This window comes from Colius striatus, chromosome 5 (assembly GCF_028858725.1).
Source record: "Colius striatus isolate bColStr4 chromosome 5, bColStr4.1.hap1, whole genome shotgun sequence".
Taxonomy (NCBI): Eukaryota; Metazoa; Chordata; class Aves; order Coliiformes; family Coliidae; genus Colius; species Colius striatus.
Genome location: NC_084763.1, coordinates 25,528,902 through 25,544,299, shown reverse-complemented (window position 1 = coordinate 25,544,299; position 15,398 = coordinate 25,528,902). Strand labels below are relative to the sequence as shown.

The window sequence follows — 15,398 nt, the reverse complement described above, 5'->3', positions numbered from 1 at the left end:
TTTGACAGTAGCAGACACCAGTGCATTTGAAAAACTCCAAGTTTGATAATTCCATACTTTGAGATACAAGGAGCAGGGATGCAAAGCTTTAAAGAAGCTACTTTCCTGCAACCACAGCAGTATGTTGGCAGACTACTGACTCCTATAAGTTAGCAGAAGACTAAGGAGTAGGTAAAAAAAGATGTGCCTGCATATCACAGAAGAGCACTGATGTACTTCAAGTAGCAAACTTCAGGAGTCCCAAAGCAGACCTAACTGATAAACAACACTACACACACCAGAATGGGTTTTTTTTTTCCCTACATTTCAGCAGCGGATTTCATATATCCAAAGGCAGATATTAGAGAGGAGCTTAAGCATCTCTTTATATCCATGCCTTGTCAGCCTGAAGGACTACCTTCACACAGTAATAATTAAAACACTTGTTCTCAAGTAGAACATAAGGTGATAAAGGAAGACTAAGAAGTATCTAAAAGTCATGCTGAGCTGTTCTGTCTGAAGAGTTATACAACTCCTCCACTCTTCACGTAAACCACTGAGACTTTATTTTTCAATATTGCTTCTGCATCAATGCAGAAAACAGTTTCCTCAATACATAGGAAGAGAAGGGAAGAAACTGGCTACATCCAAACATTTAAAATCTAAAACTATTAATACTTTGACTCTTCATTCTAAACAGATCTGTAACTAAGTTTTAAGAGTGCATTTCAAGATCTGAAGCTAATTAGGAAAAAAATAACTACAGTCAGGAAAGCCAAAACGGCATGCGCTACCACTGTATGTCTCAAAGCTGAAGGTAGAACAAATCAGTTCATGATCTCAGGGTTCAGCCACAATAATTCCATATCCCTGACAACATTGAAAATCTAAAATTTTTCTGAGCAATGCTTAATTTTTCAATGTTCTTCAGTAAGAAACTGCAGGACTCTGTTGAGAATGTTAGTTCTCTCAATTTCCAAGAGACCACAAAATATTTACAGGATTACTATTTGTGAAGGCTACATCTTTCCTCTTGCTTTTGAAAAAATAAAGTAGCTGTATGTACACATGTCTAAGAAGATCACCTACTACCTTCTCAACACTGTATACTGAAGAACAGTACCATCTTAATTAAGTTACACACTTTATACAACATCAGAGGAGAGCAGAAAGAAGAAAGTTTCCAAAAATCAGGCTGATCTATCTACAGCTTCCTGCAGAAGCTTGTTATGAAACCCTTCTTATCCCCAAGCAGCTGGAGATGGATGGCTACAATACTAATTGAGGAAGAAACTGTTCACAACTAAGCAAACTGCAAATGTAATCTCTTCCAGGGAAAAGACAACAGCATGCCCAAGGAAGTGACTGAGTTACAATCTCTGGAGATATTCAAAAGATGTGTAGATGCAGAGCTTCAGAGACATGGTTTAGAGGTGAACATGTCAGGGTTGGGTTAATGGTTGCACTTGATAGTCTTAAAGGTCTTTTCCAACTAAAACAATTCTGTGATTGACAAGTGATTATAGCTACATTCATCAAACATTTTGCATTATTCCTCATAAAAATAAAGGACTGAATTGACTTAAGGCATAAGATATACCAAATGCTTTCCAGGAATGTTTTTCCTCTCAGATACAATGAAGCACACAGAAAACATAGGAAGCCTATATTCTGCCTGAAGAAGAGTTGAAAATAAGGACTTGGGTCTTCTTAAGCAGACTCCCAGATCAAAAAGTTTTCACTTGCTTGGTAAAGGTACTTGAGACGATTTTTAGAAGGATAGAAGCTTTCTCCAGATTTTCAGAACAGGAAGAGGAGACTTGAAATTCATCACTGTTTCACATCTCAAAAAGCCTTCCTAAAACATTCAGAACATACAAACTACACTGAAGAGAATCCCAATGAACGTAATAGCACTAAGTTTTTTATAGCAGCCACAAAAAGAATAAATGCTTAACTAAAACATGGTGCTCTTAAAAGGTTCCTTCATAGCACTCTTCAAAGCAGCAATTTAATAACAAACTACATTTTTCACAGAAAATATGAAAAAAGGGTTAAGGTTATTACAAAATTAAAGGAGACCGTTAATTTCCCAAAGCTAAACAATCTGTTCAGTAGTCAAGTACTAAAAATTTCCTGAAAATTATTTTTGTGTTTTCTAGCCAAGACAGTCAAAATACCTCAGAAAATGCAGGCAATCACTTCAAAAGTAGTGCCTCTAAAAGCTCCCAAGCAGAACGGAATCATCATAACAAGTACAAAGTAACAAAAAAATTAAGAGGACTCTTTTGGCATCTTCAACCATTATTGCATTAATCCTTTCCAGGGATCAGAGAAAGAGCAAAGAAAATATTTGCCACAATAGAAGGATGTAAATTCACGTTGCAGTTCTGACATGGATACCAATTTGCAGATTCAAGACCGAGCTACTCGATCCATTTCAATTCTGAAAAAAAACTGTTAATTATTCCCCAGTAAAGTAATCTATGGCATCCCCCAAAAGCACACTCATATTTTTAGGCCTGAATAATTACATGCAAATACAAACCAAGTTATAAACTCCTAGGAGAAGGGCCTCTATGCATCCACTGCTCTGCAAATCTCTGCTGGCTGAGACAGCAAGATAGCACCACATCAATTCTGGTAGAAACTGCAGTGTAAATCGTAGTAGTTGTTCCTCACCACTGCGACAGAACTCAAAGAGTTGATGGCAAACTGGCTCCAGAAGCTGAAACAGAAGTTAAAATTGTTAATGAATAAACATTACAAGGAACTGCAGCTTTGCGTGGATCTATCCTTTGGAGAAAACTGAACTGATAAATGCTGCATTTTAGCTATTGAGGAGTGACTGATGTGCATAACTGTGCATAACCGCTTAAGTCGTCTTACACACTTTTCATCCCTTATACTTTCAGATAAAAGTAGAGTCTTCCATCCCATTTGAAGAAAGGATTTCAACGGCTCCTTCCTCTCATTTTTGGCTCACTTCCTCCAGCCTCAAAAGCATAAACAGAGAACAGTTGTTATCACTACACCTCATACCATGCCCTCAATATCTCTAATATACAGGAAAAGTACCCAACAAAAAAGCTTGCTATTTTCCAGAGCTCCAACAGCGCACAGAAAAAAAACAATCCAGGAGCTTTTACCCACCAAGTGATAACAGCTGCATAGCACTCAAAGCATTAAAATAATTTAGCATACAGTAGAATTATTCACTTTTCCCACTCTCATCAAAATCTTCTACAAATTTCAATGTATTTAAAGGTTAGAGACACAAATGGGAACCCTCGAGAATAATTTTACAATCAAATTTGTTAAACTGACAAAAATGGAAGAAATATATTGAACTGGAAGTAATACACCGAGCTAGAACAAGCTTAAAAAAAAAAAACCTTAGAACAATTAAGCAAGCAGCCTACATTGGGTTTCTGGAGTCAACGTGCATTCTTGTGCTACCACCCATACCCCAAATAGATGACAATGTTAACCATCATGTATCAATGTATAGAAGTTATGTTTTAATTTTGTCACCTAGACAGAAGATCTCTTAACCCAAGTAGAAAATATTGTGCAAGGTGCTCTTTCGAAGCCAGTTGAACCAAACACTGTACTCTCAAGTGAAAACTCAAAAGGACGTACTCAAAAATACTCTTTGACAGCAACAGAGCAAGCCACCAGTGAGACTCTGAAACTGTAAAAGATTTTTTTTCCTAAGTAAGTAGGGTAGAGAAGGGAAAAAGAAGTTTTTTAATTAAGTCTTCCACATTTTTTTTTGCAAGTAAATAAAGTTAACAAATAGGAGGACCCTACCATCTAAGAAACAACTCCTGTAAGAAGAATCTAGGCAGTTAATGCATTTCTGTTAGTGAACTTTACAAAATGAAATCTGAGACTCTAGCTATTTAGAATTCATTTTATCAGTTCCAGCTAGTATATTAAAAAAGCACTACATAAAATGTAACATTCTCCAATTGCAAATCTCTGAAAGACAGGATCCAAATGTAACATACCTAATGGACTGGCTTTGCTATCTTGCTTCTTACCTCCAAGATTTAACATCTGAACTGTTCATCTATATGACCCACAAAAACAAGACTCTAAATTCACTTCAAAACCAGGAATGTTCAAGCTACTTCTAGACCTTAACTGAAATGGGGCCAGTCTTGTTCAACATTTTGATCAACGATCTGGATGAAGGCACTGAGGGTACCCTCAGCAAGTTGGCTGATTACACCAAACTGGGAGGACTGGCTGATTCCCCAGAAGGCCGTGCTGCCATTCAGCAGGATCTCAACCACCATGAGAGTTGGGCAGAGAGGAACCTCCTGAGGTTCAACAAGGACAAGTGCAGAGTCCTAAGAAGGAATAACCTCATGCACAAGTACAGGTTGGGGGTTGACCTGCTGGAGAGCAGCTCTGCAGAGAGAGACTTGAGGGTTAGGGTGGACAGCAAACTAAACATGAGCCAGAAGTGAGTCCTCATGGCCGAGAAGGCCAATGTCATATTGGGATGCATCAAGAAGAGTGTGGCCAGCAGGTCAAGGTAGGTTTTCCTCCCCCTCTACTATGCCCTGGTGAGGCCATATCTGGAGCACTGTGTCTAGTTCTGGGCTCCCCAGTCCAAGACAGATGGAGAACTCTCCACTGGAAAGAAACCTGCAGAGGGCTACAAAGATGATGAAGGGACTGGAACATCTTTCCTATAAGGAAAGTCTGGGAGACTCAAGGCTGTTCAGCCTGCAGAAGAGAGGACTGAGAAGAGATCAACACAAATACCTAAAGAGCAGATGTCAAGAGGTTTGAGCAAGTATTTTTTTCTGTGGTGCCCACTGACAGGACAAGGGGTAACAGGCACAAACTGAAACACAGGAAGTTCCCACTTGAACATGAAAAAAAACTTCCTGTGAGAGTTGTGGAGTCTGCTTCTCTGGAGATTTTCAAAACCAGCCTGAACACACTCCTGTGCAACTTGATCAAGGTGAACTTGCTTCAGCAGTGGGTTGGACCAGATCATCTCTAGAGATTCCACCCAATCCCAACCATTCCGTGATTCTGTGTGAAAATCCTCAAAAGTTTCCACTTGAAAATGATGGAATCTATGCCAGACGTGCATTTTGGAGTATTTTAAAGATTGCACTGAGGTAAGATACCATAATCACTAGAACTGCCCCAAAAAGCAAAGTATTACTCCATGTCTTTGTGAAAATACTTGAAAGCTGGAGTATATGCACTTTAATGCTAGCAACATGCAGATTATGTTCTCCATTTTATTTTAACTCTTCCAATGCTCAGTTCTGCTACTTGTCTAGGCCACATCATCAGTTTTCCAATGGACCGCACTTTCAAAAATGTAAGAAAGCTATTCTTTATTTTCCTTCCTTTATTGCAGCAAAAGTAGCACCAGGAGAGCATGCAGCCAAAAAAAAAAAAAGAATCAGCCTTGTTTTCCCTAAGATATTCCTCCTGAGTACAAAAAAAAAGCTGAGTCAACATTTCTTACCTCTCAAAAGATACTTCTGAATCAAAACAATCTTAGCAGGTTTGAATTCTTTTTAAGAAGTAATTTGAGAGAATCTGATCCATTCAAAAAATGAGGAAGTTTTAGCTTCTGATAGATAAAGCTTCTCTGAAAAAATCATCTGTGAAAAACTTACAAAGGCAAAAAATCATGCCAAGCTAAACTAGTCATTAGTTTTAAGAGCCGAATATCAAAGATCCTTCTAGAAAACTTTCCAGCCAAGTGTTTTCCCATCTGCATATTTTGTATGTATCCTTTAATGATGCATCAGCTCAGAATGATGCATTGGAACTTAAAACGGTATACAAATAGCTATGACAGGTATCCATACTCACATTGTTATCTCAGTCGAGCCAGCTTTACATCGGCACATTTAAATGCATAATCAGTACATATTCAGATATTCTTCCTCAAAATGCCACCACACGCTACAATCTAATATCAAAACGCACTAATGATTGCTGCTGTTTCAAGATACTGTTTTATACTAAAACAGTTCTAAAAGCTATCTAGACTGAAATAGTTTTCAATGCTCAAACAGAAAAAGGTCCAAGCAATTTCATCCCTCTTCCTTTTAAGCTCCGTTCAAATGCATTAGACACTCCAAACACTTTGTCTCCTAATGCAAATGCCTGAACAGCCACTATCTAAAAGGACAGGAATAGTGGTTTAGATAGACAGCAAAAAATCCTGAGTTTGTAAGAAACAAACCTCAGGGTTTATTTATTATTTTAATGTTGGACTCCTGAGTAAATTAAAAGTCCATTAAATCTTTGCACCTTCTGAAGACTCACTTTGTATTGAATTACATTTTCCACCCTATCAGTGGCCCTGGAGCCTCAAAAGTAACTAACAAAGTCTTTACTAACTAAGCTACTATGAATTAGATATTTCTTTGCTATAGCAAAGGAGGAGTTCATTTATCTCAAATTATTTATTTTTTTGGAAAAGAAAATGCAAACCCATATGAAAAGCAAACTTGAACCAGCAAGAAAACAGTCACAGATGCAAATACTTATGACAGCTTTTCAAATGCTTAAAAAACCCCACAAAATGAGATTAATGACAATTTTAAGGTATAGATAAATACTACAATCACATTAAAGGGTATACAGATGGGATTGGTTTTAATGTCAATATTTGTAGTGTTTACAGATTAATCCTTCCACTTTGTGTTACATACATAAGAAATTATAGCTGATATCCTACATTGCAAAGCAAGTTGTCATTACACAATGCAGCTAATAGATTTCAAATAACAATTGAAAGAATCTACTTGTCTTTTAAACTGCTAGTTTTCATAGTATTTTCATAGTGTGGAAAGCTCCAAGTAGACCTTTCCACAAAGTGACAGGTACTCAGAGAATACGCCAAATAGATTTTAGGACTGTTCTCTCCAGGCAGCACAAGACTCCATGTCAGTACTGGCTTTTCATTTCAATTCATTTCACTCTCATTCACAGGGAAATCTTTAAAACCTTGTTGCCAGAATTATCTGAATAACCTTTTCAAGCAGAATTTGCAGGGCCTTGACTACTAAGATCGCTGAGAAACCTAGTGATATCCAGGAGTAGTAAGAAATCATAGAATATATGAAAGCATCCATTTGGTAATCAACAGGGAGACTCAGAGTAATTTACATATTGATATGCATTCTGGAGACCTGACAGGCTTGACTCAGTAGTTGGAATGACTCAGAACACTTTTGTGAGCAGCAAAGTAAAAATTACATTTCTTCTTTGATGGACAACATGGGAGTTTCTCTACCAGCATTGTCTCTTAAAACGTATATACTGAAGGTATTGTATCTTCTGAGCACTGCTGGTATCATTACAAACTTTGGAAATGTTTCTTATGCCTGGTCTTGTCAGAAGAGGAATTTAATACACACAAGGTTTGATGGATGGTAGAAAGTGAGACAATACAGTTAACAAGATGCAATTAAACCCAACTCAGTGTGTTCTGAACTCACCCAGACACTTTAAAACAAGTGCAGTCGTGGGGTATGGAACCACTCTGGGCACAGGTACAGAGCAAATCTGGCCTCTTTCCTCAATTTTTTTTTTCTTCCCCCCCCCGCATCATTTCAGCAACATACGTAAGACTGTATAAATGCACGTATTTCTTTTATATGGATTTAAAACAACAAAAAACTTAAAAGCACTGCAAACCTGTCTAAGATTGTTCTCTTGGGTTATAAAAAGCAAGCCACCAATAGCTGCAGAGTCACATTCAAGAGATCCTGAACTACAGAAACAATTCTGTCAGCCTCAAATATCTTTTCAATCCCTTAACATATTTCTCTATACCCATGTCCCAAAGCCCATGAGTATGACCTAAGAGCTTAACTATGACCAGTAGGTTAACAAAACTTATAAATTGTTTCCATAGTAGAATGACATTTTGACGGAGACCTTTCATGTAGTTCTGTAGTTCATATATAGTTATAATACAGTTAACTCACATGCAAGGTTTTATTTTATTCTGCTGGTGTTACATCAGACATTGAGTGAGATCCAATATACTCACTTCACTCTGTGGCTCCTGAATTACTTTGTAAAGAGACGAAATCAAAGCAGTCTTGTCTTTCAAGTTTGTAGCATAGCTGGATATGGATGCTTCCGGCAGTGTCTGAAATAAAAAATAATATAACTACTGGAAAAGTATTTTTTTATCACTAAAATACAACAGCTATTTCTACAAGTCACAAGTTACTATTTATTAGTTTACTAAAAAACTGAAACTTGTTTCACAAATAAGTCCTCACTACAGAATTGATTTTTTTCAGAACAAATTTGCCAGGACATAAACTGCATTTCATCATTTTGCAGACATTTTCATAAAGAATGTAATAAGAGTAGACGGGAAACAGATAAAAACGGTATCACAGGCACAGCCCAACTGAAATTTCTCTGTGAAATTTGGTACTGTGAAATTTAGCTGTTTGTAGATCAATACTTCAAGGAGTTTTCTGAAGACTGACTGACGTAGCTAGTGAACATTATTCAAGATATAGTATTACTCTGAAAGAACACAAATTCCATTTGACATCAACAGTTCTTCTCTAACACTAAGCAAATTTTCTACCAGTGCTTAAGAGAGTAAAAACATAATATACTAAACAACCCTTTGGAAGCTGCACATTGAAACTTCCTATACATTGCTCTTACAGTATTTCTTATCTAGAGTCCTTCAAAGGATATCATAGTCCACTATCCAGGACAGATAGTCTAGTCTGTACTCAAATCAATGAGACCATTCATCTGCAATACACATTTGCACTGCTTTGTACCAAGAAGTATATAATCCCAAAGAGGAAAAGGAAAATATCCTTTCAAGCAAACATTTGTATACATCACATTATCTCAGCAAAATCCAAGGTTACTTTTTTTTTTTTCACTTCCTACAGCAATCAGGCACTCTTGCATACTGCTCCAGCGGCAATTCAAACACTACTGGTTGAATATCTGAGAGTATATTACCTTGAACTCTGATAACCACTCCTCCACAATCCCAGTATCTACAGCTAACATCTTCCAACATCTGTTCCAAAACCTTCAGCCTGAAAGAATAAGAAAACACAGTTTGTGAAAAATATACAGTCACTGCGTTAAGCACATAAAGAAAATAAAGTCCTTGTGAATATCTGAAGAATTTTATCATGCTTTTACTTATTAACATTTCACAGGTTGGCATTACTTTGTATTTTTATTCTACCTCACTTGTGCAAGCTCCTGGAAGCATTAAGCATGGAAGTCTTCACATACAGCAATTTAATAAATTTCAAGTGCATATTGCGTGGGAAGCTCAAAAAGTTAAAAGATCTGAAGAAATGGCATTTTGAAAACAGAAAATATTACCTTCTCAATTTCAATTTATTTTTCAGCTTACAGAACTTGAGAGAAAACTGTATAGACTCACTGAAAAGAAATGACTACTTAGGTTTTTCTTAGTCAACTACTATTCCTAACTTGGTAAAGGTCATTGAAATAAAGGTGGATGGAAAACCTTCCAATCCTCCCCCACTGTGGCAACTACAAGACAATGAGCCTGCTGCCTCAGCATGTAGCCTAAGACAGACTCCCCTGCCCAACAGCCCACACAATCTCAGACCCAGCAAGGTCATCAGTTCTAAGAGTTGAACACAAGAGACACAGAGTAGCTTTTGAATTTGTTTCTGGTTCTAATTTTTGAGAAAACACTGAAAAACAATTGCCCCTTGGAACAGCTTATTCTGAACCAAAGAGCAACATACCATTAAGATACAAAGCTATTACAAGGGCATGCTGTGGGGGATGCCATTGGCACAGGTAAACTATGACACAATACACATTAGCCTATCTAAATTGAGACCATGGATTTCAAACAATGATAAAATTAAATACTCATCTGAGGAAAAAATTAACACTTAATTGGTGAAATGCCTAGTCACAGAATCACAGAATGGCAGGGGTTACAAGGGACCTCTAGAGATCATCTAGTCCAATCCCCTGCTTAAGCAGGTCCACCTAGATCAAGTCACTCAGGAACATGTACAGATGGGTTTTGAAAACCTCCAAAGGAGACTCCACACCCTCCCTGGGCAGCCCATTCCAGTGCTCTATCGTCCTGACAGTAGTTTTTCCTTATGTTTAAGTAGAACTTTTTGTTATATCTCATCAAGTTTTGCTTTGACACTTCAAAATTACTTATGAAGAACTGAAATTCAACTATGGGCTCATTGATGAATTGACAAGCAAGGAAAAGAGAGAAGGACAGAATTGCCTTGTATAACACAAACAAATATTTTGTTCTGAAATCTAGACTGTAGTGGAACATATCCAGAGAATTTTAAGAAGTCTAAGGGGAGAACTACCATATATGATAATAGTGAGAGTTCACTGTAACCCTCCAAAACAAGCACAAAAACACATGTCACATTTTACTTAAAGAGAAAGCAACCAAAATCTTTCAACACATAGGACATGGTTGTGAGGAAATGACTATCCAGAGAAACTGCAAAAGGGAGAAACTTCAGACTGTCCAGCAACTTCTTGAAACATTTTAATACACAGTCATAGTGTAAGCAGACAGAGATTTCTCCCTACACACACTAGCACTGTAATTAAAGACCTGGTCAGCTGAAACCAGAGAACCAGCTAGAGAAATCTCCTTTGGACAATCCCAGAAAGATATGCAAGCACACAAGAACAGTGCTTTCTGAGGATGAAAGGAAAAAGGAACGGTTAAGTAGTTATGCCACACAGGGAGAGATTTAATTTCTGGAGAAAACTGCACTAGCTGCTGTAAACACCTAGGAGGTACAATGCAGCAAGAGTTCCAGTAAAAGGCTTCTCCTGGCAGGCAGAGTTGGAGCAACTCCATGAAACTGGTAACAGCAATGTCAGGGGAGGTAGATGACAACCCAAAGCCAAGTGAGCAACTGACAGACCGGGCTGTCAAGCAAAGGGTACAGAGTGATGCAGGCAAGAGAGAGCTCATAAACAAAACCACACAGCTAACCAAGGCTGAATATATATAAGCATATGCATAAAGCACTGCCTATGATGCAGGAAGCTCTGATACCTGAGGGGTATGACTGGGTGCCTCAGTGAAGTGCCCAAACACCAACACACATGCAGCAAGGTGACCAAGCAGTGGGAGTTAATGGGCTGAGTGCGGTTCCAGGGCTATGATCTCAGTGGGATCACTAAGACACAGAAGCATAGCTCACATATCAGACTACTGCCATGAGTGGATATGGGCTCTTAAGTGACAGTCTAGGATTGCAGGTAAGGAAAAATCCCCTTTATCTGAGAGCAGCAGGGATGCAAGAAGCTTTACCTGGCAATGAACAATGAATCAACTGAGAGCTTATGGGTAGAAGACAGATCAATTTGGAGGATGTTGTGGCGGATTATCTGCTACTCATCCCTTGATCAAGATTAAATATATAAGACTTTGTCCACATAATCGAAGCAGCCTAACATTTACAGTTATCTGGTCCTCACATAGAACACAGACTACCCTGTTATCTCCTTGAAAGGCAACACAACAGGTAACATGCAATCAATCCAGTAGGTTTTTGGGGTATAACAGATATAACTTCCTGAAAGACGTTACTGAGAAGCCAACAAGGGCAGATACTTTGCTGAACATCACAATTAGAAACATGGAAAAACTGGGTAGTGATGTGAAGGTCAAGGCAGCTATAGTATCTACAGTGACCATGACATAGTAGAGCATAGGATCTCAAGAGAAAGAAGGATCAAAGCAAGAAGAGGATCAAGAATAGTTCACAGACTTTTGCAAAAATATCATCAGCCATATAGGAAGATTACTAGGGCTGTATGACTGAACGGGGAAGGGGACCTGCTGAGAAGAGGTAGGGAAAACACTTAAGTACTCATTGCTACCTTTGCTTCTGTTGTTACCAGCAAGCGCAGCCCTCAGGAACCCCAGGCCTCAAACACAGAAAATAGCCTCAGCTACCAGGCTCAAAGGGCTCTCAACAGAGACAGAGCCCAGCTGGAGCCCTGGCCTTCCTGCTGTACACTGGGCTCAATACACAGGCCAGGATGGTTTAACCTCTTCATTAACGAGGGTGGGTGATTGGGCAGCACTCACCCTCAGCACATTTGCTAAGAACACCAAAGCGGAAAGGGAAGTCAATACCCCAGAGGAGTGCACTGCCATTCCCAGGGACATCAACAGGCAGGAGACGTGAGCCCATACAGGACTCTCAGAAAGGTTCAAGGCCAATACTGAGTCCGGCTCGTGGGACAAACCATCCCAGGCACTTGCACACACACCAGCCAGACAGCTGGAAAGCAGCTTTGCAGAAACAGCCCTGGGGGTCTTCAGGAACACGAGTGTGGCAAGGCAGTCACACTCGTGCAGCAAAAATGGCCAACAGCCCCTGGATTGCCAACAGGTGATCTTTTGCTGTTCCCAGCCCTGGTAAGACAGTGTGCTGGGGTCACCAGACACACGGACATATTGAAGGAAGTTTGGGAAAGGGTCACAAAGCTGATGGACAAATTGAATCATCCCTCAACATGAGAAGAGGCTGAGACAGTCAGGATTCTTAAGCCTGAAGATGAGGAGGCTCACAGGAACGTCAGCCTTTACAGGCTTTTGCAATGCCTCATGCTTCAGCAGTGTTGACAATAGTAACCATTCCCTACCATTCCCTCATTAATAGCACAAATGCCTATGCTAATATTGACTGTTCAAAGCAGGAAACCCATGATTTAGAACTGTCCAGAGGAGCCTTGGATACTCCACGTACATGGTTAACACCAGATTCATCCAAGAGTTGCATTTTTTCCCCATTTATGTCTACTGATACATCAAGTATTACGGATTAAAGATTCACAGAGAAAACGGGATTTGTTTGACCAATAGAAATGGTAAGAGCATCCTTGGCTGGCATTATCCATTGGACTAAGGACAATACTTGAAGGTTCTCACTGCATATTTGAAGTCAAGTCTTTTCTTGGCAAAAAGCATAAACTTTTGAAATGTAATCTATTAAAAGCTGAACTAAAAGAAACAGGACAGGCTTTGCTGATCAGTTCTTTGGTTTTTGTCATAGCAGAAGCATTCCACTGAGAGTTAAGGCAGTTAAGATGCACAGAAAACAGACTGGTTTACTTTTATGTGGACTAGATGATCTTTCAAGGTCCCTTCCAATCCCTGAGATTCTGTGATTCATGTGAATACTTTTATTTTACCTTCATGCATTAAAAAAATGCATATACTTTTCCAAATACATTGTTTAACTTCAAGCACATATGCATCCACATATCCTTGAAGGCAGAGATTATCTGTTAGGCTGATCTCTCCCTAAAGGAAAAAAGCCTTACATCAGGTATGTACCACCTATTAAAACAGGCATACAAAAGCTACTGTTTTGCTGAGGACTGTCACATCTTGTGCTAGTTAAATAACAGATCAAGTTGGACTGCAACAATGCATGGATGCAGTAGGCAAATCTAAGACTGTTCTAACAGAAGGATTAATAACTATCAGTCAACAATATTGGGGTTTTTTTTTTCTGAAGTCCATAGAAAGTTTACAGTAAGTGACTCTAAAATGAATTTTTTTTAAGACAAAGTGGATCAAAATAAGGTCTAATTTATAGCATCTGTTTAGAATAGACTTTTTGCCTTGGTCTCTTCCTCTTAAGTCCCTGGAAGGTATTCAGATGGGCAGAGTTTGACAACTTTCTAAAACAAATTGCTCATGCCCCCAAAAATCAAACAACAATCTGGCTAAAACTGACTAGCAGCTTTGAATGTCCCCATGCTCCTCATTCCAAGAGATTAAGAGGCAGAGACATTTGGATGTCCTGATGGAAGATAGTTGCAGGAAAGAGGAAAAAGTCTCAAAGATTCAAATGATATCACAAAATTATTTATGATGGATTTCAGTAACAGGTTGTCCATCTCTGTTGAACTTTTATCAGATACATGTATTTTCTTAACTTATATCATACATGAAGTAAAGCAACTTTAGGCAACACTCTTTCATTGTAGTTCTTATCACATTATTTCACCTTTGCCACATGATGAAAGCATGCAGAGTTACCACAGCAAAATTTTGTGTGTTCATGTCTTGGAGCTAAAAGCACTTCAGAGCCTCTTACACCAGATTCTCAACTTGGATTAGCAGTAAGAAGAAGGATTCATAATAAATAATAAATTAAGAAACTAGCCTTCCTAGTAGAATGTCTCTGTTAAGTAAGCATAGATAAAGCCATAAAGTCTTTCCTCAATCTCTAATGTTGAGACCTTTGGACATACGCAACTTGAGCTCTAATATCAACAACAGGAGAACACGTATACATTGTTTTCTACTCCAGGTCTAAAACACCTTTTGATATAGCTTGAGGTAAGACTGTTCTCTGGATCTGTTCCCAAGTAATATGCAGCTTCTGAGTACTGTACATTGATCTTGCTCAATCATAGTAGTATAATAACACTCTCCTTACATAAGAGATACCAATTTTTGCTTTGTTTCTAGGTAGGTACTACAACTGAAATAAGATATCAAGCAAGCTTAACAAAAGCAAGTCTTTATAGTGTGATCTACTCTAGGAAGTCCTGCTCTGGCAGAGGGATTGGACTAGATGATTTTTCATGGTCCCTTCTAACCCTTAAGATTCTGTGACTTAAAGAGGATTCTACAAAGACAACTCTTTTTCCCATTACATTACAAAAACACAACAGGAACTTACTGACCTTAAAGTTTTTAATAGAGGGGGAAGAAAAAGTTGCTGTGCGCTGAGCTGCTAGAGACAAAATGAATTAAGATGCAGTCTCTGGCAAGCTTACTAATGGATCCATCTGCTTAAACGGCTTCAGTTTTTCATACTTGTCACTTAAGACTTTTTAATACGTTAATATCAAAGCATAGCCTTGACTGAAATCATAGACAACATATGCATATGTTTTTCTTTAGAAGGAATTCTCAATAAAGAATAGGAAAGGCCTCTATTAAGCTACCCAGCCTTCACAGAAGTCATCCACAGAATGCATGCGTGTAAATGAAATCTGGATTAAACGCAAAGAGGCTGGACTTGGATACAGAATGAAGTCTTGACTTCTGCAGAACTGACCTTCTGGATGCACAGTTTTAGATATTTGCTGGTGGAAGTAAAAAGCTGGAAAAACTAAAACTAGAAGCCAAAAACCACTCAAGTCTCATCCTCTGGGGATTGCTGAAAGGGGAGGGAAAGCATATACTGCATTCTTATTTAATCTGAAAAATATCTACTTGGATGTTTGTATTATTTGCTAAGAATTTTTTTTTTGGCCTAAGGGAAACATGTAGCAGAAGGTTAAGATATTTATGGACCATCAGCCAAATTTGTCAACCCATCCCAGAAGAGGAACAAAGTAAACTTGTGAGCATT

General features: G+C 38.5%; 1 protein-coding gene across 6 annotated transcripts in view; it reads right to left on the bottom strand.

Annotated features, from left to right (window-relative positions):
• The window catches only part of HYCC1 (hyccin PI4KA lipid kinase complex subunit 1), a 47,048-nt gene that overhangs the window by 16,672 nt on the left and 14,978 nt on the right, over positions 1–15,398 (bottom strand). For all 6 annotated transcript variants that reach the window (XM_061996761.1, XM_061996759.1, XM_061996760.1 and 3 more), the window contains exons 2-4: positions 8,983–9,062; positions 8,030–8,131; positions 2,528–2,707 (exon numbers count right to left, since the gene is read on the bottom strand). In XM_061996761.1, coding sequence (XP_061852745.1) covers positions 2,528–2,707; positions 8,030–8,131; positions 8,983–9,033 — 333 coding nt within the window. In that variant the 5' untranslated portion in view covers positions 9,034–9,062. The remainder of the gene's footprint in view (positions 1–2,527; positions 2,708–8,029; positions 8,132–8,982; positions 9,063–15,398) is intronic.